The sequence below is a fragment of the Sebastes umbrosus genome, chromosome 4 (genome assembly GCF_015220745.1).
Source record: "Sebastes umbrosus isolate fSebUmb1 chromosome 4, fSebUmb1.pri, whole genome shotgun sequence".
NCBI lineage: Eukaryota > Metazoa > Chordata > Actinopteri > Perciformes > Sebastidae > Sebastes > Sebastes umbrosus.
Genome location: NC_051272.1, coordinates 25,829,430 through 25,854,831, shown reverse-complemented (window position 1 = coordinate 25,854,831; position 25,402 = coordinate 25,829,430). Strand labels below are relative to the sequence as shown.

The window sequence follows — 25,402 nt, the reverse complement described above, 5'->3', positions numbered from 1 at the left end:
GGAAGGTAGAGAGGCTGCAGATCACCCAAAAGGGATGGATTAACCCCAGGCACTGGTGAAGGGACAAAAATGAATGAATGAATCCCTCTGTGATCCCTCAGCTGCTGAAGAGGGATTCCTTTTTCAAAGTGTGACCCGTGTCCCAGCACAGGGGTTAGATACTCCATATCCATCAGGACATCCGCCACTTTGGCAGGCAGGGAAAATGCTAGTGATGGGAATAGAGAACCGTAGTCGTCCGATTCTTTGGCATCTCATGCCTCTGTGAGTATTGATTCCTCTTATTGATGCTTTCCGACCCGTACACATGCACAATGACGTAACGGCATACGCACGCTGTATCATTCAGTTTGTTTGGGAGCGGAGACATGGTGGAGAGAAAAAAACGCTCAAAAGCATGGGGCTACTAAACCTTAGGAGGCACACCCTATTTTTCCCTGATAACGCGACACTGTGAACAAGAAATGTGTTAAAACCAACAGAATGAGAGTTAGTAACGTTACCTGTTAAATAATGGAGCTACTAACGTTAACGGAGGTGCCATTGAGTTACAATTATCAAGCATTCAAACTCTGCTCAGTAAAATAACATTGGGTGAAGGTAAATTACAACGTTATCATGATGTGTTCATGTAATCTCGTAAAATTAAGTTTTTGGCGAGAAACTTGAATAAAGGCATTTGATTGAAAATGTTTTCACAGCAAAATAAAAGATATGAGCGAGAGAATTATGACCTGTTTAACTTCCTAACAACTTACCAAGATTTTTTTTAATCAAAGTAAATACTTAAATAATCATAATCATTTGAATTGTGTTTTTATGCAAATAACCACTATAGCCCCCGGAAGCCACGGTGTAATTCAAACACTGTAATTTACCATGTATATAATGTTTATGTAAAATATATCGAACATTGAATGACATCAGATCGAAAATGTTATTCCTTCATTTAGCGCAGAGATTTCAAAAGTGGCAGATACATTTTCTGAGTGGCAGACAAAAACAAATACTTGTCTGCCACAGTGGCAGAAAGTGATTTCTTGTCAATGTAGTCATTAATTAATTGATAAAATGTGACATATCTATTTATTTATCATTGTATTGATTCCCTTATAGATAACATGTCCTGTTTAATTTCCCCTTTTATTTATTTATGTATTATTTATATTTATTTTGATTAATTTTTTAATTCATCAATTTTTAAATTATTTTTATTTAAAAATTCATAAAAATAAATAAAAATAAATAAACTGGACAATTAAACAGAACAGTAAATAATTAAGGGAATTAATTCAAAATTAAATAAATAAAAAAGCAAATTAAAACAGAAATATCAATTTATGTCACGTTTTATCAATTAATTAATGGCTACATTTATTCTTAATATTATTTTTGCTACATTTAATGACATTTATTTATTTATTTTTTGATTATTTTTGATTTTGGCAGGTTCTGTCCTCCATACCTTCCAAGCATGTAGAACAACCTACAGTGGCCTTCAGGTAATGTAAAAACATGAAAGGCTCTCTCTAAAACTAGTGTTTGGTTTGTCCATTCAGGTTTACTGTAGATACATGGCGGTGCAATATGGCGGACTCCATGAAGAGGACCCGCTCCCTATGTAGATATGAAGAGCTCATACACTAATGAAAACATAGTTCTGAATATTATATTCCATTTCTGCTAATAGCTTCTACTAAATCCTACACCCTGGACCTTTAAAATGTGCCATGTTGAGTTTTCTTGTAAACAAACAATAGTTAGGTTTACATTAAGTGTTTCTCACCATAATGCATTGTGTGTATCCTTACTCTGTAATCCTATGTTTTAAATCCTGCACTGTTTACATCCATGTTTACCACGGCACCGCTCATCAATACATTATTCCATAGTGCTACAAGTGGTAAAAAATACCACAGGGTACCTTTAAAGTGACTCTTTTTTGCTCCTCTTCAAGGAGGATGAGCAAGACACTCATTTTAAGCAAGTTCCGAGTATGTAGTGTGTTTGCAAAGTCGATATGTATACTACATTATTCCGCTTATTACACGGCTACTTACTTAAGAAATCAATATTTTGACACAAAAACAGTCCGCCTCTGTTATACATAGCAAGTATTCAACACAGCTGTGTAATAAAGTGTTACCAAACACTTGAGTATGGAACTGGAAATTGTGGATGCAGGTTGTTAAAATTCTCTTTGTGAACTTTGATTGGAAGTTGCGTCCTAAAGTCGGCTTTTGATTGTCTTTGCTCAGCGCGTATTGAATTTCCTGATGTTATAAAACAAAGAAAGTTTGTTGATTTCTAGCTGCAAAAAAGTATGTATCATTAACTGGAACACCGCTCTTGTAACTGTACATCACATGCCATCTATGGACAGCAGTGAGCCGAACCTGATCACGACACATACTGTACTAAAGAACTGATATTTTAAAGTCTCAAGGCTTTGAATAGTATAAGAAGCGTTATACCAGCAGATTCAGTCAAAGGGAAGATAACACTTGTACCCACTTGACTTAGTGCCCAGGAGGTTATTAGGATACTGGAGAGTTGTGTCTTTGGTTTGGGAACCATCTAGAAGACTATAAATGCTGAGTCATTAGCTGGGAAGCAGATTTTGAGTCTCTCTGTTTGTACTGCTGCACCATAGCTAAGTTCCAGCTACGTCTCTGAGATGAAGCAAGGCAGAGTTTACAGAACTCCAGCTTTTCATTTGTGGAGAACTGCAGAAGGATGAAAGCCAATTTGAAGACACAGCCTGCGACAAGCGCTCCTCTCTTCTCACCAACCTGTTTCTGTTCCGTCCTCTCATCTCTCCGTAAGCTGCTGTAAAAGAACTACAAAAGATACGATGGGTTTGGGCTTTCAGCTCAGCAGTCTTTGAACAGACTGCCGTTGCCTCGTTGTACCCAGAGGCAGGTTGTCTGTCCGTCTGTCTGCTGCTGCTGACTAGCTTCAGCAGGAACATGAGGTACAGCTGTGTTCAGATCCACTGGTGTATCTGCTGGTTAGTCCCCTGAGTCCTTACTGTCAGAGTGAGGAGTGTACTTCAGTCGAAATGTCCCTGTGAAACACAACAGAGAAACACAGTTGCTGTGTTGAAGCTTTGGCAATGCACAAATAATACATGCTTGAGCCAAAACAGTAGAATGATGAAATATCAGCCTATTCTTATGTATTTATGCAACGTATTCTCACGCAACGGTTCATATGATATCTTCCGAAAAGGTTATTCCTCCTTTTTTGTTCGTTTTCCTACCAATGTCCAGCAACACGTCAATTTCTGCTTGTTACATGCATACAGTCTTTTCAAAATAAATTTCTGTCTTTTTTTCCAACATACTATAATATGACTTTTTTAGCACTTTTTGACATGCTGATACTATGACTTTTTTTGACATACTATACTATGACTTTTTTATCACTTATTTCGACATACTATATTATAACATTTTTAGCACTTTTTGACATGCTATAGTGTGACTTTTTATAATTGTTTTCGACATACTATACTATGACTTTGTTTTTACCAGTTTTTCCAACATAGTATAATATTACTTTTTTTAATCACTTTTTTCGACCTACTATACTATGATTTTTTTTTAATTATTTTTTTTCTACATACTATCCTATGACTTTTTATCACTTTTTTTCCCAGCATACTATACTATGACATTTTTTGACATGCTATACTATGTCTTTTTTATCACTTTTTTCTACATGCTATACTATAGCTTTCTTATGATCACCTTACATATACCATGACCTAAAAATGTGGTCATTTATTTTCATGAACATTGGAGCTTTATTTAGCCCGACTTTGCAGTAACTGTATACAGTATTGTTTACACTAAAACATTTTGATGCACTGTGGGCTAAATTTTTGATAATTAAAAAATCTAGCAAGATCATTGGTAGAGGACAGCCGGAAGATGCAGAGTAAAAAGTTTGGTGTCAATTGAGCAAGAAATGTTGGAGGAGATGGGTTAAATTAGTTTTACAGTTTTTGAGAAAAACAGACTGATGGACTACATCATTTCTACCAGGTTGAAACATGTGACCATTTCACATTTGGTCCTACATTTTGGTGGAAGTTGCAAAGTTGTAGCACGTACAATTGATTTGTTATAATTTTCAAAGTTTTAAACGGTTGCTGTAGCGCCACCATCAGGACTATTGGCCCATGAATCCAGCTGAGGAAATTTAGCATAGGACTGGACCTATGTGCAAAGTGTGGTTTATTTTCATGCATGGGAATGCAGATTTCCTAGGTATAATAATAATATCCCGCAAAACAAGAGAGGCCGGCAGCAGAGCAGCTGGCTGGCCCCTAATAACACATTCTTTGTTTTGCTCTAATAAAACAGAGAAGATTAACACTACCTAATTGAAAACATTACAGTCATAAAAATATCTACCCAATGTGTCTGCACTGTGCCACCTAAGTTAAAGTGTTTAATTGTAATCAATTAATAAACAATTAAGAGATTAATAAAATTAGCATTTAAAACGTGCATTCGGAAAAAAAGATCATTAAATTTGCCAATTCAAAATTACAAATGAATAATTTATTTATAATGGAACTTTAGTTGATTAGTCTATCAGGAAATACTGAGCTTGGTTCATTAGTTCATTCCTTCACTCACCTTGCTGTGCTGAATCCATGGCCGGCTGTTTGCACTCCTCTGCTCTGTGTCCGTTGGCACCGCAGTTATAACACGACACATTCCCTGCTGCCCGCTTCTGGCTTACATTTCCCACAATGCCATGGGGCTGGTAGAAGGCAAAAGCTTGCTGCTGGTCATGTGACACGGGGCTGTGGCGGTAGAGGGGCGGTGGCACCATCATCGGGTAGGAGAAGGGCGTGGCCCCGGTGCCGGCAGGGCTGGACGAGGCTATAAGGGGGCTGAGGTGAAGCAGAGGTCCCAGGGTGAAGAGCGAGGGGCCGGCCGGGAACGGCTGCAGGTAACCGGCTGCTGCGTATCCAGGCAGCGCCCCGTAGGCGCCACAGTTGCCCCGACAACCGCAGGAGCTGCAGACACACATGGAGGGAGCATGACCTGAACTTTGATCCAACGAAGAGGCAGGAGAGGGGGAAGGGGAGGGGCTAGAAGGAGGCTGGGCCGGGTAGTAAGTGTTGCCGGGCACCGCAGCCACGGGAACACTGCTTGTGGTTGCCATGGGAACAAAGCCACCGCCACTACTGGAGCTGCCAGACTTTGTGGAGGGACAGGAAGAGGAAAAAGAAGTAGGCGGGTAGGAGTAGTATCCAGACGGAGAAGGGGATGAAGAGGACGAGAGGTGGAAGTGCAGAGGTGGGTGGGAGACGTGGTGAAGGCTGTTGGAGGTGGAGGTCAGAGCAGAACTGGTTTCTACCATTAGACCCACAGCCCCTCCCGCCAGGCCACGGCAAACCAACGAGTCCTGGAGTGTGGAGGAGCCGTCCATGTTCAGCCCGGGGAACAGGTTCTCTAGCCTCAACCCCATCCCCACAGTGAGACCCGCCGCGTAGCCGGCGCCAGCTACAGGCAGGCCCGAGCCCAGCGGCTTAGTCCTGTCCTCTGTGCACAGCGGAGGTGGCCGGGGCTTACGAGGGGAACTCAGGATGCGTGCTGGGTTTGAGACTGGGGAGAGCAGGGTCTGGGGGTAACTGGCCTGCGGGTGGTAAGGAGGCTGCGGGATGCCGAGGGGGAGGTGGGAGCAGGAGGGAGAGTGAGGAGGAGCTGGGTCAGTTTGGACAGGTAGGACCTGGGCTGTGGGGCGACTGGAGCCTGCGGGGCCGCTGGAATTCAGGATGAAGAGACAGGACCGGTCCTTCTCTGGACCCCCTCCTGCTGCATCTGAACCCGACACACCTGGAACACAGATACACGGTGGAGTGTTGAGAACTATGTGTGTATGTTGGGACTGAATGTCACTCATATACAGTATAAGTACATTCGGTATCAATAAAAAAGACAATATCACAATATCAAGTATTTCATTTCCTCATTAATGATCTGGCTTATACAGGATGAATTACACCTACTGGTGATTCAATATTTCCAGTAACATGACTTCAGATGGTTTGGACATATCAAAAGGCACATTGAATGATAATCACATGCAGTTTGGGGTAAAAACCATGTAGTTTTTAGCATGAAGTATAAATGTGTTATTTTGGCCTATTCTAAAAATTATGTTTGAATATTTCTTAAATATTTTCTCACTGTATAAAATAACCTATGGTGACCTCTAGGATAATCACAGCCTCATGAAACTTTACAGCCACAAACTAAAGACCTAGAGCATTCAGAGGATGAATGGCTTTCCTAGGTAGATTGACAATAAGGGGGTTAAGTATGGGCAAGTGTGTAAAGGGGAGACTCGTGGGTACCCATAGAACCCATTTTCAATCACATATCTTGAGGTCAGAGGTCAAGGGACCCCTTTGAAAATGCAGTTCATGCCAGTTTTTCCTCGTCAAAATTTGGCGTCTGTTTGGAGCGTTATTTAGCCTCCTTCTTGACAAGCTAGTATGATACAGTTGGTACCAATGGATTCCTTAGGTTTTTCTAGTTTCATATGATGCCAGTATATTCACTCTAGCTTTAAAAGCTGAGCACACTACAACCTAAAAATCGCAAGTTGCGTTAATGCATTAAAGAAAATAAATAAGCAAATAACACAATGGGGGAATATGACTCAATTTCCACTAACACCATTTTCAAGCTGCTGCATTCAAGAATATGATTTGGCTTCTGTCCCTCTGTGATAATTCAATAGTCCTGTGAAAAAAAAAAAAACGTACGCCTGTGAATGTCTCTTGTCCTGTCGAAGGTGGAGTCACAGCAGAGCGGTGTTCGGGGGGAGCAGGAGGAGCTGGAGTAGCCCGAGGAGGAGCTGCTGTCTGTTGAGACGGGGTGATGGTGCGATACGGCGTCCACCTCCACTCGCAGCTCCCCTGAAATACACATCAATGCTTTAACCTTTTTTAATCCATTGCACTGAGCATTTTGGCTGGTTTAGCTGCCCAGTGCAACCACTGCCTCATACTGCTGGACACAAGAGTAGCAAAGACACTTCACAGATTAATTAGAAGTTACCTTCAAATGAATCAACTCATTTTGGGTCACTGGCAGCAAACAGTTTGCCTGTTCTCACATCTAAACATTGTAAGACAAGCCAAACCAGCTGTGTTACCTGCAGTGGAGGTGGGATGTATTGAAGGTCCCATGTGACTGGAAGGCGTCACCCTGGCGATGCCGCTGCAGGGCCGCTTCTCCATCTTCATCTCCCTGCAGGGGGACAAGCACAGGCAGAGAGGTATGTATGACGCATCTTGTGGTTCATCCTGTTTTGTGTATCTTTAGAAGCTTATTTTGCTAGCATAAACACAACTGGGCAAATAACCTTATAGGATAGACTTTTACTGTTTTTAAAGGAATGTTCATGTGATGGATGGACCTTTTCTTCTAGACTGGAACAGAACAAAACATCCCAAATACCATACATTTAAAATTTTAAAGTCTCCTTGAATTACAGCCCAAGTTATGTTGGAAACCTGTTTTGTACGGTTCTCAGTTTATGCCCAAGAGAATGGCAGCTCATGTCAACCGGTCACCACCAGGGGGAGACATTATCCACTCAACGTGCTCATCATCCCAACTGCTCTTCTACAAACACATCTGCAAACCTGTCAAACTCGTCGCATGGAAAACCACTGCAGCCACTTTCCATTTTCTGTGTCTTGTTTAAGCATGCGCGCACACACACACACACACACACACACACACGTGTTGCCACAGGCCTAATGGAAACCTGTTGATACTAGGGATGGAAACATGATCAAGAGATGATAAGAGCAGGCTTGCATATGAAGAAGGTGTGTGTGTGTGTGTGTGTGTGTGTGTGTGTCTGCGTGTGTGTGTGTGTGTGTGTGTGTGTGTGGATATGTTTGTGTAAGTAGTAGTTGGAGCATGTGGACGCATTTGCTTGCAAGTCCATGTTTTTGTGCTTTTGCATGCGTTTCTGCTCGTTATCTCCTCATAAGTATATCTAATCTCTCCGGCCCACTTACAGCTGGTTAACCATTGACACTATATGGACCGTTACTGTTGTGCATTTGCTGTTGAAATCAGCAGCTGATCGGTCTGTCTGTTAATCGTTAATAGGACAAAGTGTCTGCTAATGCCACAAAGACCTGCACTGAAAAAGGAAAATTAACTCCAACGAGCCTCAAGTTGAGGTCAAACCGCACTGCATGAGAAAAGCAACAGCATCACTTGCCAGCGCCGCATCCACACTGAATTCAGCACCTCCACTATATGGGAATTTCCTATTGACCTAACTACACTGCTCAAAAAAAATGAAGGGAACACTTAATCATCACAGTATAACACCAAGTCAGTTAAACTTCAGGGATATCAATCTGTCCATTTAGGAAGCACAAGTGATTGTGAATCACTTTCACCTGCTTTGGTGCAAATGAAAGTGACAACAGGTGAAATGGAGAGTCAACAGCAAGACAACCCCAAAAAGGGAATGGTTTTACATGTGGTGGCCACAGACAATTGCTCTCTCCTTATCCTTCCTGACTGATTCTTCTCTAGTTTTGTGTTCAGCTAGTATCCTTGTCACTGCTTGTAGCATGAGGAGGTACCTGCAGCCCAATCAGGTTGCACAGGTAGTCCAGCTCCTCCAGGATGGCACATCTATGCATGCGGTCGCAAGACGGTTTGCTGTGTCTCCCAGTACAGTCTCAAGAGCACGGAGGAGGTACCAGGAGACCAGCCGTTACACGAGGGGGGCTGGACAGGACCGTAGAAGGGCATCAACCCAGCAGCAGGACTGGTATCTGCTCCTGTGTGTGAGGAGGAACAGGAGGAGCACTGCCAGAGCCCTACAGAATGACCTCCAGCAGGCTACTGGTGTGCATGTTTCTGACCAAACTGTCAGAAACAGACTCCATGAGGGCCCGACGTCCTCTAGTGCTCACAGCCCGCACCGTGCAGCTTGATTTGCATTCCCCAGAGAACACCAGAATTGGCATGTCCACCATTCGCGCCCTGTTCTCTTCACAGATGAGAGCAGGTTCACACTGAGCACATGTGACAGGCGTGAAAGAGTCTGGAGACGCCGTGGTGAATGTTATGCTGCCTGTAACATCATCCAGCCTGACCGGTTTGGTGGTGGGTCAGTGATGGTCTGGGGAGGCATATCCTTGGAGGGTCGCACAGACCTCCATGTCATAGCCAACAGTACCCTGACTGCTGTTAGGTACAGGGATGAAATCCTCAGAGCGATTGTCAGACCTTACGCTGGTGCAGTGGGCCCTGGGTTCCTCCTGGTGCAGGACAATGCCCGGCCTCATGTGGACGGAGTGTGTAGGCAGTTCCTAGATGACGAAAGCATTGATGCCATTGACTGGCCCTCACGTTCCCCTGACCTAAATCCAATTGCTCTCGTGATTTTCTCCAGATGTTCTGGCAGATTCTAAGCATGCGAGAACGTGAGAGGATGCATGTTAAGCCGCTCTTGGCCCAAAAGGATGGATGTTACTCAGAAAGCAGGGTCTAACTTCACTTCCACGGAGTTTACATACAAAGGATACAAACTGCCAAAACTGAGTGTGAGAGTGCGTGACTTTAAACAGAGAGCAAAGGGAATGTTGTACTATACTATCTTTGCCTCTCAAATATTGACTCAGTGATTAATTACTCTAGCTTAAGGCTGTCAAAGTTAACAACAATAACGCATTCAAATTCATTTGCATTAACACCACTCATTTCTTTAACCCATTAACGCAACTTTCGATTTTTAGGTTGTAGTGGGCTCAGTTTTAGGATACAAAGTGCCTACCGCCATCTAATTTAAGTAATACACCCACTATGGATAAGTACTTCATACAACTCCACTTCAAAACACCCAAACTATCTCTTTAAGTTAGCTATGCTCTTTCTAAGTTTGACATTGCAGTTATTAGCTTATTAGCTTAGCCGGCTTATTATCCCTTACTTAATACCCCTTAATTACCACATAATAACTACAAATAAAGCAATGCTATGCTTTGGTATACCAATATTATTAGTGATTAGTGATATCTACTTACTTTTGTATCTCTAGTTGAGTTTTTTGTAGCTCTAGTTGAGTCTTGAGTTTCTTCTTTGCTCCTTGGGTCAGGTCGTATTTGTTCAGGTCTTCCTCTGTCAGCGCTAAAAACTGTAGGTAACACAGGGAAAAAAACATGTTTAGGAAAAGCACACATACTGTTACACACGACTACAGCTTGAAATGCTGATTTCAGTGGGATATTGAGCGTACTTGTTGTTTCCTGTAAGATTATGTTGAATAAATAAATGACAGGAGAACATCTGAAGCTGACCCACCTCCTCCATGGTGAGCTGTTTGAAGACAGGGTAATACTTATGGAGCCGAAGCCTGCGCAGCCAGTCCAGGATGCCGTTCTGCTCTGCAGTGTTGGGCTGGGACTGGGATGGTACCTGTGTATGGGACTGGGAACGGGACAGGGAGTGGGACTGGGGGTATGAAAGGGACTGGCAATGTGAGTGGGACGTTGGCTGGGAATGGGACAGGTGCAGGGACTGAGGCTGTGAACCGCACTGACTCCCGGTTTGTGGATGAAGGTGGTGCTGCTGAGAGTACGAGTGTGACTGACTGGGATGTTGCTGGGAGGAGGGATCACCTCCACCAGCCAAGGGGCACTGGGTGGACAGGGCTGACACATGGGGAGGGAGGGAGGACAGCTGGGGGGAGTGCTGGTGAGGAGGAATGGAGGGAGGAAGAGGAGGAGGGAGGGAGGAGAGGTGAGGAGAGGGGCGAGTCAAGACAGAGCTGTGGGTGCTGACGACGGGCTGGACGCTGGCCACTCTGTATACCGCCCTGAGAGAGGAAATACAGTCAGACGATGATGATGATGATGATGATGATAAACGCTAGAAATACAAAGAGAGAAAAGATCTTACCTGTTACCTCCTCTGTACTGAACCATACAGCCAAGATCTGAGGGACAGAATGAAAACAAAAAGTCCTTCATCATCAACTGTTTTAATAAACTCATTTATGTTCAGTATTTTGCAACTTCTTTGGCTCCGTTTTCACAACAGAGTTTCAATGTTCAACACTCTGAGCCTTGGCCTCAACATCTCACATAGCACACTAAATAAAAACCTCTATATCGAATGAACTGATACATCACGCAGTGAGTTAATCAGTGCATCACAACAACTTGCAGGTGTTATGGTAATAAAGTGATAACGTCTAAGCCAGGTAGAACATTGGGGATAATGTGTATATGGCGTCTAACATGTTGGACCTTTATCCAATCATAATCAACCATTGTGTAGCCTAATTCAAATGAAATCAAAGTGGTCTGACATCTAGCCCGCTACAGTTTTATAATGATCAGAAAATATTTTTCCACTTCTCAACGGGTGGGTTCCGCGCGGTTGGCTTGGAAAGGCCCGGGGTGAAGGTGGCCCGCAGCTCAGACTATGAGTTTTACAGCACCCCTCGCCCGGACCTCTCCGTTTCCTGGGGCCGTGAAGTGCTCACTGTGCAGTGCAGCCTCTCTCCCTGTGGGGAGGGTCAAGGCTCCCGGTGTGTCTGTCAACCGGGGCAGACTGTCCTCAGTGCTTCTTGGATCTGCAGTGATGTCGGCAACCCACCCGACCTCTTAATTTTGCTCTCAAAGTGCACCAGATTGAGGCATTTAACCTTAAAATTTACAAAATTTTCTTCCAGGGTAGCATGCCCCCGGGCCCCCCTAAAGGGTCAGAGGTCCACCCACCACAGTCTCACAAAATCCTGTGGGAAACACTGTATTACGTCATCCAAAACTGGATATTCTCCCACTTCAAAACTCATTCCGGCGCCGCTGCCACAGTATACATCGTTTTTATCACATATGATTAAGGATGTTAATATTAACCGTTTAATCGTTAACCGACATTAAGCATTTTAACTGATTAATGCCATCGGTTAAAAGAAAAATTGATATCTAATTAAAAAAACTGAGAAAAACTTGTCACTTTAAGGAGAAAAGCTGGTCCACCTTAAGAGTCCACCTTAAGAGAGTCTGAGCCAGAGTTGCAGATACAGAAAGTTGGCTCCGGTCTTGAGCGGAGCACAGAGCTGAGGAGTTGTAGCCTCATAGCATTTATTCACCGACAAATAAACTGTACCAACGCCACCAACAACCTCACACTCACCACCGCCACACACACACACACGGTCTGTTGAACACTCACTAAAGTTACGCAGCGCTGACAGACCGTGTGTCTGTGACAATGGCTAGCACGAAGCCACCGGGGCACTGCTAGAGCTAGTAACGTAGCACAAACACACACACTGTTTGTTGGAAACTCGCTATCATTACGCCGGGCAGACAGAGTATCGTTACGCCGGGCAGACACACAGCTGACAACCTGCTAAACTAAACTAAATGATGCGGTGGTGGTGGCGGACTTTTACTGGGAAAGTGACTGCATGTCTGCGACACTTCATGCAGCACCGTGGCTGCTACAGTAGCTCTCCTGATGGTGAACTGGGGACTCAGTTGTCTGTTGTGCTCATACACTGCAGCAGACGCACCGCTGCATGCGGAGCACAAATTTTGTCGCTTAATGGTTAATAATCGGTTAACGAGAGACGGTTATCAGTTAATTTTTTTTTCTCCAAATTAGCATCCAGATTTATAATATAATATGATATGATATGATATGATATGATATGATATAATATAATATAATATAATATAATAGTGCTACGGGAATTTTGCAACATTACATTCATTCACTGCTTTCATGCTTTACATAAGAATCTAATATGCTGGTCTGGTGTCCATGCAAGGTTTATCAATATATTATTAAGAACCTGCAGACTCATTTTGTTTTTTTCTGAAAGCGGTGTCTGCTGTGTGTTTCGTGATATAAACCCATTACCCATGTGTTCAGTGCAATACATGTGATTACAGCCTCATATCCAGCTTATGAGGAATGGAATGTGATATATTGTAATGGGGGGGGGCAGAGCTCTGTGTGTTTGTGGAGGCAAATTACAGCACAGTTAGACACTTTCATATTAGCCTTGGCCTCCCTGGGGTCTCCTGTGAGTCTGGCACGCACACACACACCTACACACAGAGGTAGAACCACATGCAAAAGTACACGCACACACAGATATACACTGCACTGAGGCTATAAATACTCTCCGGGATGAAGTCACACTCATAGAATCAAACACACACACCAACATGAGGTCACCACACTCTAGGCTCCCCAACACAAACATGCCACGCTGAATTCCCACACCAGACTAAAATAGACCCCGTCCGCTCCCTCCAACACCTCCAAAACACAAACTGAAAATCCTGCCTGGAGTCTCACCTCTCTCACCTCTTCACTGCCACCAACCAAGACCAACACTCACGGCCTTGTCCCTTCCATTACCCCTTCTTTCACTCCCCTCTCTCTCTGTCTCTCTCTTCTCCAACACCAAAACCTAGACATGAAATCTTTCATCTTGCTCGTCCCTCATTGGCACCTTCCCTTCACTGCGTCTAAGAATAGGGATCTCCTGTTTTATATCCCTGCTGCCCTGTTTAGAGACTCGCTGGTTTTATTCACAGCCACACATTCATGACATTTGGAGTTTAAACTGTAGACTGTATATAAAGATGGACGACGCGTCTCCACTTCAGCTCACTGTACAGAAGTGAAGCCAAAATATCCCGTATACCGGAGCAAAAGAACGTATATTGCCAAGAAGTGAAAGTCAATTGGTCTATGCTTACGCCATTTTGGACTGAAAGTGGCTACCAGACCGCCATTCAATAGTATAACATTCAATAGTTCTAGTATATATCTATACTAGTGTTATATTCTACAGAAATAGCCTGGAGCCAGAGTCAGCGCAGTAGTGATTGGGGGGCTGGAGCCGAGGTATCGTGGTCAGATGTCAAATGTCAGATGTCAATCATGACGTCTTTTTACAGCATTAAATAACTAATCAAAAGCAAACTTATCAGAAAAGTTAAAATTTGAACAAACATCAGCGTGAATATAACTACATAAAATGTAAGAAATCATCTTTTGGGAAAAATGTATTTGACGTGTACTTTGACTTTCTAGTTTGGCCCGTGTCCCATCCTCTAACATGGAGAAGGCAGGATTTTTTAGCTATACTGCAGCCAGCCACCAGGGGGCGATCCAGAGGTTTTGGCTTCACTTTTGGGGAGTTGTCATGTCTTTATACAGTCTATGGTTTAAATCTGATGTTGTCTGCTACATGTAGTCTCCTATTTCGCTACATAAAAAAGGCAAAAGATCCCAAAATTTAAGAAAAAAACATTATTGACAAAAAAAACAATAAAGACTTACTAGAGCTGGAGGTGAACGGGCAGGTCGGGGCTACAGGAGCAGTAGGAAGGGAGGAGGATAATGGAGGGAGGGGGAAGGGGAGGGGGGCAGGACAGTTGGGTGAGAGAGGTCTGGCGGAGGTGAAGAACAGCTGGATGCTGTGGTGCTGGAGGACATGGCAGGGCAGCGCTGTCAGACACCTGGGCGCAGGCAGAGAGATGGAACAGCAGGGGGACAGACAGGAAGTCAGACGGACACAGGGAGGCCAAAGGAAGCCAACTGGGTTTAAAAACTAAAGAAGAGATGCTATATCACATCTAGCCGCACCATGGAGGTGCACTGAAGAATTTGCTTTGTGCATATTAACGCATATCAACATTTTAAAGAGGACCTATTGTGCTTTTTCTATGCTATTTTTAGGTTCATACTTGTGTTTTGGGTTTTTACTAGAACATGTTTACATGCTGTAATGTTCAAAAAACGCTTTATTTTTCTCATACCGGCTCTGCTGTAGCAACTCTTCTCACCCTCTGTTCGTTGTTTACATTCATAATGATAATCTTGAGGGGAGGCCTGAATGGACGGACTGCCAGTGTCGATGACTTGGCGACTTTCTCGCTAGATTTAGCAACTTTTGCAAATCCTGCTAACTACTTTCATTGGAAAAGAGTTAGCAACACCGGTTCATTCTAAAAATCTAGTGTACTCTTGCTCGTTTCCCTGCCTTTAGGTTAAATTCATTCTTTCTTTAAATCATTGTTTTATTTGATGGCCTTTTCAAGGGCAAAAATAAACAGGAAGTGATATGGGACTCACCTGGGGTCAAGCTCTATGGACTGAGGGAGGAATTTCTCCACTCCATCATCAGGAAATGCTTGAGACAGCTTAGAGAGAGAAAAAAAACATATACTAAAATAAGTGCACTGTGTTACAGTATTACACTTCTATGCTGATGATACCGAGCTATTCATGACTATAAAACCTGACAGTTTAAACAGCTGAATACATCACGCAATTAAGACCAAATATCTGTTGACCATAATTAGATCAGAAACATAGGGGAAAGAGACTAACTCATTCATTCATTCATAATTTCATAAGCTTTTCACATTTGTGACGGGTCAATCTGTAGAATAAACAGCCGTGAAGAACTGTTACTATTCTCTCAACCTGAGCGTAGTCTGAGATTATTATCATAAAACAGGGAAAGTGTGTTTCAGTGGTGGTACTGACCTGGGTCCGCAGCTCCGTCACCTCCTGCTGACTTCTGACAACGGATGACACAAAACCGTCTGACCAGCTGGCCTGGAGGAGGGAGTGGAGAGGAGGAAGGATGGGGAGAAGGGGAAGGTGAAGGTGATGGAGTAGAAGGAGTAGAAAACCAGGTGGAAGGAAAGGGTGAAAACATGAAGAGATGAACAGAGAACATTTGGAAGCGTGAGCAGCTGTCTGTTTTTACACTGGACCCACCTCGAACACATATTCACTAGAGTCTTCAGATGTGTGCGTCACTCCTCTCAGCACCACTTTCTCAATCACCACTGAAAGAAGCACAGATCGTTTCAGAGATGATTAAACACACTTCACAAGAAGAGACAGTTGCTTTATCACATCAGTCATTTAGAGTTGATAGAGAATTTAAACTTGGCCTCCTCTCGAAAGTAAGAAATTATCTGAGGACAAAACCAGTAAGTTACAAGTGAAGTAGTTTAATTATTTCATCAGGTGTAACTACACAGACTGCGATGTGAGCTCGCCAGTCGACTGCACTGCTGGTGCACTTAAGTTTGAGCACAAAATGACAGTAGTGTATATGGGTGTAAGAAAATATGAATACACGAGTATTGTGATATTATGTTGTGCGATACTGTATTGATTCTCCAAAACACTGTATCGATTTTTAATTTACCTCTTAAAAATCCGACGGGCCCGACCGCTATTTGCTCTTTCGGAGGTTCTAGCGGGCTAAAATCTAAGGAATCCTTTGGTACCAATCATGTCACACTAGCTTGTCGAGAAGGAGGTTAAATAACGCTCCAAAGTTACATCAAATTTTGGCGAGGAAAAACTTTTTCCATCTGGACAGAAGCTCTGTCCTGCCAAATCCCTTCCCACAGCTGCTACTGTACAACTCATACAGGATGGTGTTCCCCACCTGGGATTCTATCTGTCTGGTCCCACCTGTACTCTGTCCACCAGCAGCCGACAGCTATTTGTATCACATTTATAACTCTGGTACTGGCCAAGACTATCATCTGAGTAATAATCCAGCCGTCATATCTGGCACCAAATCCTCTGTCTCCTTGTTCTGTGGTTCTGAAATGACATTTCCCCAGGCCAAATGATCACCTCACCCAAAATCATCCAGTGTAGCTTGAGAACACATAATATTTGTATTTTAAAGTTGATATGTTATGACTTTATAATGTGAAATTTGTAGGTTAAACTCAGTCTCCTCCTGTATAAAAACATAATGACCCTCTTTTTCTGCATGTAGCACTTGTTTACAATAAATATATGGATGCAAATCTGTCGCACATTAGTTGAAGGGATAATTCAGATTTCTTGAAGTAGGGTTGTATGAGTTATTTATCAGTGTATTACCTATAGTTGATGGCAGTTGGCTTGCCCCTGGTTTGGAGAAACAGACAGGAGTGCCAGCACGAGAGAAAAGCAATGTACTGTACTGCTTTGGACAGGGGCAGCAGCAAATGTATTTTAGCCTCCGAAAAGAAAGGCCCACCTAAAACAATCAATGTGTAATCATAGTTTATGCTATATTAAGAATATATCACTGCTTTGCCTTGCCTTCAGACAGCCCTTTCAGATGGAGAAATGAAACTGTTGTCTATGCTCTCTTCAAATCCACCAGACTTCATTGACTAAAACTAATTTTACCTCGCAGAACACAGGAGTTGCTGGTCTACTGCTGCATCAATTGGTTAGTTTATTTGTGTTATTGTGTGACTTTGGTGTTTTAAAGGGGTTAGTTCGGATTCACCAAAGTCACAAAATAACACAAACGAACTAATGCTGGGCACATAAAACACAAGACTAAAGCCGATTTTGGGCCCGATTCCCCCCTTCCGACAGTTGTCAGCAAAGTCCAGATTTTTTGATGGTTCTTAAGATTATCTTTCCAGATTTTGTGTGAGGTATGTTAAGAGTGTTTTTTTTACATCCCCCGATCGATTCGGAAGTTCATTCTGGCCGCTCCGATATTAAACATGTTCAATATTTCCGATGGGATATCTTCTTATGTCTGGGGATCCCCGAGGACAACTGACGATGCAGTCACGTGGGAAAGAACAATTGAGAACCAAGCTGACTGAAGTGGAAGGACAACAACCGCTGTCATGGAGGCCGCGGCTGTTGCAAATGCGAAGCATAAAGTGGTAGTACATCGCTAATTCTTCCTGCTTGTCGTCCACCATGTTTGTTTACATTAGATTTCTATTATTTTTTTGAGTCGGAACTCTTGTTGTTCATGAATCTGTTAGTGTGTGGTGTGCTGTTTTGGCCAAATCGTTGCTCACCACACACTATAGGAACAAAACTGTTAAATTTAACATAACATGTCGATATGTGTGGAGTCTCTCACATTTTCAAAATCTGCTTTTAGTGTGGGCCAGCCTTAACCGATCGAGGCATCGGTAGACCAGAAACCCCCATGTTCTGCAAGGTAAAATTAAGTTTTTTGTCAATGGAGTCTGGTGGCTTTGAAGAGAGCATAGATGGATAACGGCTTCAGTTCCCCGTCATAAAGGGCTGTCTTATAAAGCTAAAGCTTTAAAAATAATCTAAATATAGTGTAAACTTAAACAGATATAGTTTTTTTTAGGTGGCTAAAATCTGTTTTGATGCTACCCCCGTCCACAGCAGTACATTGCTTTGCTCCGGTGCAGGTGCTCCTGTCTGTTTCTCCAAACTGGGGGCTTGCCGACTGCTGTCTACTGTAGGTAATACACTGACTATGGATAAGTACCTCATACAACCCCACTTCAAAACACCCAAACTATCCCTTTAAGAGGGTTTGCATTCACATGTGTGCACACATCTTGGATTATTTGCGCATAATGTCTATTTCTATGTCTGGATGCATGCCTCAGGTGCAGAGGCAGGTTAGGGCTGCTCCACTGCCATTAGATCCATGTCATTAGATAGAAGGTGAGAATGAGTTGAAATGGTGGGAACGCTAAATGGATGGTGTGTGTGGGTGTTTGCAGGAGACCTCCGGGTATAGATTTAGACACATTAGACTCCAAAACTCTCCATCTGAAACCACATGAGGCGTGCAGGAACAAGCAGCAGGGGAAGGGAAGACATGAGTGGAGGAGGAGACAAATACAGAGGGGGATAAAGGAGGAAGGAGAGAGGAGTCGCTTTCACACACGCACACACACACACACACACACACACACACACACACACACATCCCTCAACACCTTGCTGTGTGCGTGTTGGGCAGCAGCTGTGGAAGGCTCTAAATGCTGCCTGCCATTCACCCTAATCTAGGCTGCTACACACACACACACACGCACACACACACACTTTATGAAGTCCAGGAGTGACGTGATCAAAAGAAGAGTTTCAATTATCTCCTAAAGAGATGATACTGTGCATTGATATATATCCCTCATGTTGCCTCTGTGTCTTTATTACTTTACAACTACAGTTTATGTGTGTGTGTGCCAAAAAAAAACACACATCGTAAAACAAACACATGAGGTGTGGCTCATTCTGCCCGGCAGGTAGCAAAATCTGTAAACACACACAGGGAAAATGGTAGGGCATGGCATATAAACTTAATTGTGTGTGCCTGTTAGAGTGTGTGTGTGTGTGTGCACGCTTCTCTGTGCTTTATGTGTTTGCACATGCTGAATACAACTGTGTGTTTGTGTGTGTGTGTGTGTGTGTGTGTGTGTGTGTGTGTGTGTGTGTGTGTGTGTGTGTGTGTGTGTGTGTGTGCGTGCGTGTGTGTGCGTGTGAGATTTATGCTGGTGACAGCTACATTATGTGGTGTGACCATGAGGTAGTGAGATAGTTGAGTATTGTGTTACAGACAGAGGCAGGGGGCCAAGACAATACCAGACTGGCCTGGAGAGGCTCGCCCCGACTAAAACCACATACTGTACACCCCGAGACACCAGCTGGTCACTGACTGATTGATTTCAAATGAATGATAATGGAAGGTATCCTAGGTGATCAAATGATCTCAGTGTAAGTGGGATTGTGACTTAGGCTGTGTCTGAAATCATTAATTCATTCACTACTCCCTACTCACTATCCAGGGACTTCTATGTAGAGGACTATATAGAGCAGTGATTCTCAAAGAAGTCTCTGCAAAATCATTTTCTATAAATTATAACATTGTGCTGTATAATTAAGAAGTGCATATCTACAGATAGGGAGCATTTGCACCAATAAAACAAGCATGCTGTGTCCATTACTACCATCTACATTAGCTTTGGGCCAATAGAAACTCTGATATGATTGTGACACATCACATCAATCTGTCATCAATCAGTCACTTCCCTCAAATGCAACGGAAATATTCCAATCAAATTATTTTTTGAAGTAATATGCTTAATTACTATGATGTGTTTGGCAACACTGTTACAATAACTTCTGTTATGATTTGTTCAGAGCTTTCTGCCAATAATTTGAATAAGGAGCAATACGTGTTAAAGTTGAAGAACTTACTGAAAGTCAGCATTAAACTGGTCATTTTAAATGTCTGGATTTATTAGGACGTTGGTATTAACATGATTCAAATTGAAATGTGTTTCTGTTTATCACTATGAAACAGGTCTGTTTTTAAGTATTTAGGTTGAAAAGTTTTACAATACAAATAGTTTAAATGACCAAGAGTACAAATGGTAGTAAGCCTATGCTTACGATTGTCGATTCCGATTAATTGTTATGATAATGAAGGGTTCCTTGGAGAACTTTTCTACCCTGTAAGGGGTCCCTAGCCCCAAACAGTTTGAGAACCTCTGATATAGAGGACTATATAGTGAGCTAATCAGCTAAATGAAAAGAACACGGACACTACTTGGGTCATTTTTCTCTGCGCCGTAAATTATGTTTTTGCCAGATCAACGTCTGCTGGTAGACCGACCATAATAAATACTGGACACTGACATGTATTTTTGTGTGTGATAAATACATATTGTAAGCTATTTTGTTGAGTTGTCTCTTAGCGAAATGCTATGAGTGAATTTAAATTCTCCTTGGTAAGCAGTGATGCAGCGTATAGGTCTAGGGGTTTTATTATGAAAGGTAAGAATTACCGGCAGTTGTGAATGTAGGGGCGATAAGCGCATTTTCCCAAATAAATAAGTACTTTGTGGCTGTTTGTGTTGTGATGCGCTGCTCTGCTCACATTAAATATATTATTTTTACGCTGCAACGAGACAAGATTTGTCTCAATCGCGTTGCTCTCTTTCCTCTCGTCCGTCTGCCATTTCCTTTCAGCGCATTGCATGATGGTATACAGTGCTCGGTTAGATACCATCGTTTTACACTTGTAGACATTTTTTCTAAGGAGTTGGTAGAGACCAAAACAGAGCAAAAAGGGGAGTGATTATTACACACACACCTAAGCCTTAGGGCAGCATTCTTAAGCCTAGTTGTAGTGTTCAGATGTGCCAGCATGCCACATCTTGTTCAACTGGGCTTAACTGGGTGTATAACATGACACGCACAGATGGAGGGTCGGAATGAGGCCATACACATACATAAACTTGGAAAAAAAAGTTTGGAAATTTGTGTTTGGTGGATTATTTCTCTGTTGTTCCGATGTCAATTGTCATTGTATTTTACATTGTTAGAAAGCCTGTTTATTTACCTTCACAATGATGTCCAACTTGTAAGGATCATGCATTTGTGGGATGAGCAGCACAGCTGATTATGTGGGGAGCGCCCAAGTTAAATTTGCCAAAATTCTCTGCCGATGCTAAACAGTGTATTCTCCTGTTGTTGTTGACTCTTGTTGTGAGTTGTTTGGTGGATTGGATGATTGAACTCTCTATCAGTAACAAGGAACAAACAAGACATATTGGCAATTTTACACTTTATTCATTTAATACACCGTCAGGAGCCTCAGTAGCGGTGGAAGATCCATACGCAGCCACAACAGCCTGGCACCTCCTCCTCATGCTGGTTACCAACCCGGTCACACGTTGCTGTGGGATGGCGTTCCATTCCTCAACCAGGATGCAATTTGGTTTTGCGCAACACCAGCTTCAACTTGCCCTATCGCACGGGCCTTATCCAGATTAGACAAATTTGGCATGCCGATGCTTGGAGCAGACACCAAATGATCACTTTAATAGGGCGCAGCACCCAGCAGGCCCCATGCACATCAGGCACCTGATTGCCAGCACCTGGAGCTCAAAACAAGAGTCAATGCCAACAGGAGAATACACTGTTTAGCATTGGCAGAGAATTTTGGCAGATTTTACTTTTACTACGCCCGTGCGATAGGGCAAGTTGAAGCTGGTGTTCTGCAAAAACCAAGTTGCATCCTGGTTGAGGAATGGAACGCCATCCCACAGCAACGTGTGACCAGGTTGGTGACCAGCATGAGGAGGAGGTGCCAGGCTGTTGTGGCTGCGTATGGATCTTCCACCGCTACTGAGGCTCCTGACGGTGTATTAAATGAATAAAGTGTAAAATTGCCAATATGTCTTGTTTGTTCCTTGTTACTGATAGAGAGTTCAATCATCCAATCCACCAAACAACTCACAACAAGAGTGAATACCAACAGCAGCTGTGCTGCCCATCTCATAAATGCATGATCCTTAAAGTTGGGCATCATTGTGAAGGTAAAAAAACAAGCTTTCCAACGATGTAAAATACAATGACAATTAGCATTGTAACAACAGAGAAATAATCCACCAAACACAAGTTTCCAAACCTTTTTTTCCGAGTTTACATACAGTAAGTCAGACAGAGAAACAATGAGATGAAGAAAAGTAGAAAGTAACAAAATAACAACAGCGTAGTAGAAAATATTTCCATCACAGAGGCCCACATGTCCTGTAAATAGTACAGGATCACCTTAAGTGTTCTGCTGGGAGTGACGCAACCATTTAGAAATGTCGTAGGAATATAAAACAACAACAGCCTCTGTAATGACGGCTCCAGTAGCTCACCTTTTCCTGCTTTCCCCTGGTGGTTCTTGGTTGGTGCAGCTGCATCCTGGCCCTGCCCAGCAGGGAGAGGAGGAAGATGAGGAGGTGGTGGTGGTGGTGGTGGGGGAGTTTTAGGAGAAGGAGGAGGGAGGTCCGGGTGAGGAGGGGTAAGTTCCTGGCTGACCGCTTGGTCTCGTTTTCCCATGGTGACCCCTGAGCCCAGCCCTGAGAGTGTGCCGGCTTCTCTGGTCTGACTCTGGAAAGCAGAGGTGAGAGGTCATTCAGTAAAAGAGAGGTTAAAACCACGGAGCAGAGGTCAGGGATCACTAGTACAAGACAGTATTACCTCCTTAGCCTCAAGTACAGCTTGTTTGCACACTGGTACCTAGGGATGGGTAATGAAACCCGGTATTAATCCAGCACCAGTGCTAAATCATTCAAGACCAGAGTATCGATTAGCTCCAACGTTACCGGTTCTTTTAAACGGTTTGGTGTAATTCATTATCACATCTCCTCTGGTATCTGTGTCAGTGCTGAGCTCCTCCACACACACAAACGTGTCAGCAAATAGAGCAGGGAGGCGGCGGGGGAGACAGTGAAGTAAACCAGGTGAAGTGAAGATAACTACAGCAACTACGCTTGTTACTGTTAGTGCAATAAAACCTTTGGGAGTAAATAGCCAATACTTTATCAATACACCTGTTCAACAAGCATAAACCTGTAAACATGTAAAAGCGATATTTCAATCTGCTCTGTCCGCCATATCTCATCCACCGCCATTATGTTTACACAAGCACAGCATGCTAGCTCGGCTAAAAGCGAATTGTTACAAACAAGCTTAAACAAAAGCAGTCTGTATGTAGTCTAACTCTTTAGTTTACAACGTGTCTTAAAATGTTTGTAAACTAATCTGCTGGCTGAGACAAAGCAGCCCCTCCTCTCTCTACCAGCGGTACCTGCAGCAGTGAATCACATCAGCAGAGGGAGGACAGAAGCCAGGAGGAAGGATTGATGCTGACTGATGTTTGTGTTCTGCGTTCTTAATAAACTTCACTCAGGACTATTATCTATTTTATTGACATTTTAGATAAGTTTCCAGTGAGATATTATTGAGGTTATACAATGACTTTGCTGTTGTAAAAAATACTGTTGCTGCTCTAGAAACATTTAATTATATTTGAAATATAAATACATTCTAATCCTGTTCTGAATTTATTCTTTTTTTAAATAATATATTAAAAAGCAATTATTTAGTCATGAAAACAAACCGAGTATCGATAAATAACCAAACCGATCAGAGGAGTATCGTTAAGAGTAGTAGCATCGACAAAAATCCATCCCTACTGGTACCAATATAACAGTGACCTCAAGGTGGTATGTCTTTGCTTACACATGGGTCAACTGCAAAAACGTACATAGAGAACACTGCGTCTGCTCCCAGATGGAAACGGTCCCACACAGTTTCCCCCTCCTGTCAACTAGCTGCCTTCACAGTCCCACATGGACACAAAAACACACACAAGGCAACATTCAATAACCATCTTTATGAATGCAACGGTGAAGCTGTGCCGTCATTGCTTGAACAAACTCGAACACTAAGCGACGCTCTTTCCCGGGCTGGCACCGTGCTAAGACAAAGTGAGGAGAAAGATCTGGCAGCGCACACAAACCAATATTTGGTTAATTAGGACGCTCTTATTTATAGCAAAGCCCTCGGGGAGCTGTTGTAGGGAGAAAGAGTTGACATCCAAACGCAAACATGGAGCTGTTTTTTACTGTTGGCTGGACTGCTGCTCCGATTAGGATTGGGATTGACGTGCTTTGCTCAATTACACCTCAGAAACCCAGAACTCCTGTTTTCAAAACAATATTTCTGTGATGAGTCATTTACTTTCAGTTTGTGTTGGATGTACTTTCCCATAACTTCCCCTTCAATTAGTAGTTTCCAAGGGTGCTTTCCCACCTGTAGTTCTGTTCATTTGTACCGGACAAGGAAAAAAACAAGGGATGCACCGATACCAGTATCGGGTCCAATACTGTGCTCATGTACTCATACTCGCAAAACGGCTCCGATACAGCGGCACCGATACCAGGTTACGGCAGCGTGACGTTAACCTCTCATCACCATCTTTCGGGTCCTAACGCACACGCTCATTCTCCACCTTCCCGACAGTGTGGGCGAGACGGGTCGGTAGTGCACCCAACCCGCGGCCAGGATCCCACCTCAGCTGGCGCACGCCGGCCCTCACTTTCACTGCGCCACGGGGTTTTGCTTGCACCCTCTGACTCGCGAGTGCGTTAGACTCCTTGGTCCGTGTTTCAAGATGGGTCGGGTGGGTTGCAGACATCGCCGCAGACCCCTGGCGCCTTTTAAGTGGGCCGAGCCCCGCCCTGGGGGCACGGCACGGTTGGAACGCACTGAGGACAGTCCGCCCCGGTTGACAGTCGCACCGGGAGCAGGGGGCCCCGTCTGTCCCCGGCGGGGAGAGAGGGCGCAGCTAGCACGTTGGCCACGGCCCCGGGAAGCACCTTCACCCCGAGCCTTTCCAAGCTAACCTAGAGCCCTTCGCGGTGCACCGCCTCGTATGCGGGACTCCCCAGCCTGCCCCATGTCGCTCACACCATCCAGCTGGCTGTTAACGAGGGTCTTTTGGCACAGAGAAATACTCGTATCGGTACTCGGTCTTGGCGAGTTTCCAAATGTAAGTACTTGTACTTGTACTCGGTCTGAAAAAAAGTGGTATCGGTGCAGCCCTAGAAAAAAATATTTATTGTTTGTTTTAATTGTTAGGCTTATGTTCACACTGGCTTTTTACAAACAAACCAATAAGATGCAAGTCAACCAGAAGTTCATTCATTCCTATGGGAACCTCCGTGATTTCTGATGTGATTGCGAAACCCCTC

General features: G+C 43.5%; 1 protein-coding gene across 2 annotated transcripts in view; it reads right to left on the bottom strand.

The window, feature by feature from the left end:
- Positions 1–977: 977 nt before the first annotated feature.
- The window catches only part of zcchc14 (zinc finger, CCHC domain containing 14), a 34,857-nt gene continuing 10,432 nt past the window's right edge, over positions 978–25,402 (bottom strand). For both annotated transcript variants that reach the window (XM_037767540.1, XM_037767541.1), the window contains 12 exons: positions 22,520–22,754; positions 15,831–15,901; positions 15,594–15,665; positions 15,177–15,244; positions 14,382–14,560; positions 10,968–11,004; positions 10,371–10,884; positions 10,094–10,203; positions 7,186–7,280; positions 6,794–6,946; positions 4,650–5,858; positions 978–3,067 (listed from right to left, as the gene is read on the bottom strand). In XM_037767540.1, the coding sequence (XP_037623468.1) occupies positions 3,012–3,067; positions 4,650–5,858; positions 6,794–6,946; positions 7,186–7,280; positions 10,094–10,203; positions 10,371–10,884; positions 10,968–11,004; positions 14,382–14,560; positions 15,177–15,244; positions 15,594–15,665; positions 15,831–15,901; positions 22,520–22,754 (2,799 nt within the window). In that variant the 3' untranslated portion in view covers positions 978–3,011. The remainder of the gene's footprint in view (positions 3,068–4,649; positions 5,859–6,793; positions 6,947–7,185; positions 7,281–10,093; positions 10,204–10,370; positions 10,885–10,967; positions 11,005–14,381; positions 14,561–15,176; positions 15,245–15,593; positions 15,666–15,830; positions 15,902–22,519; positions 22,755–25,402) is intronic.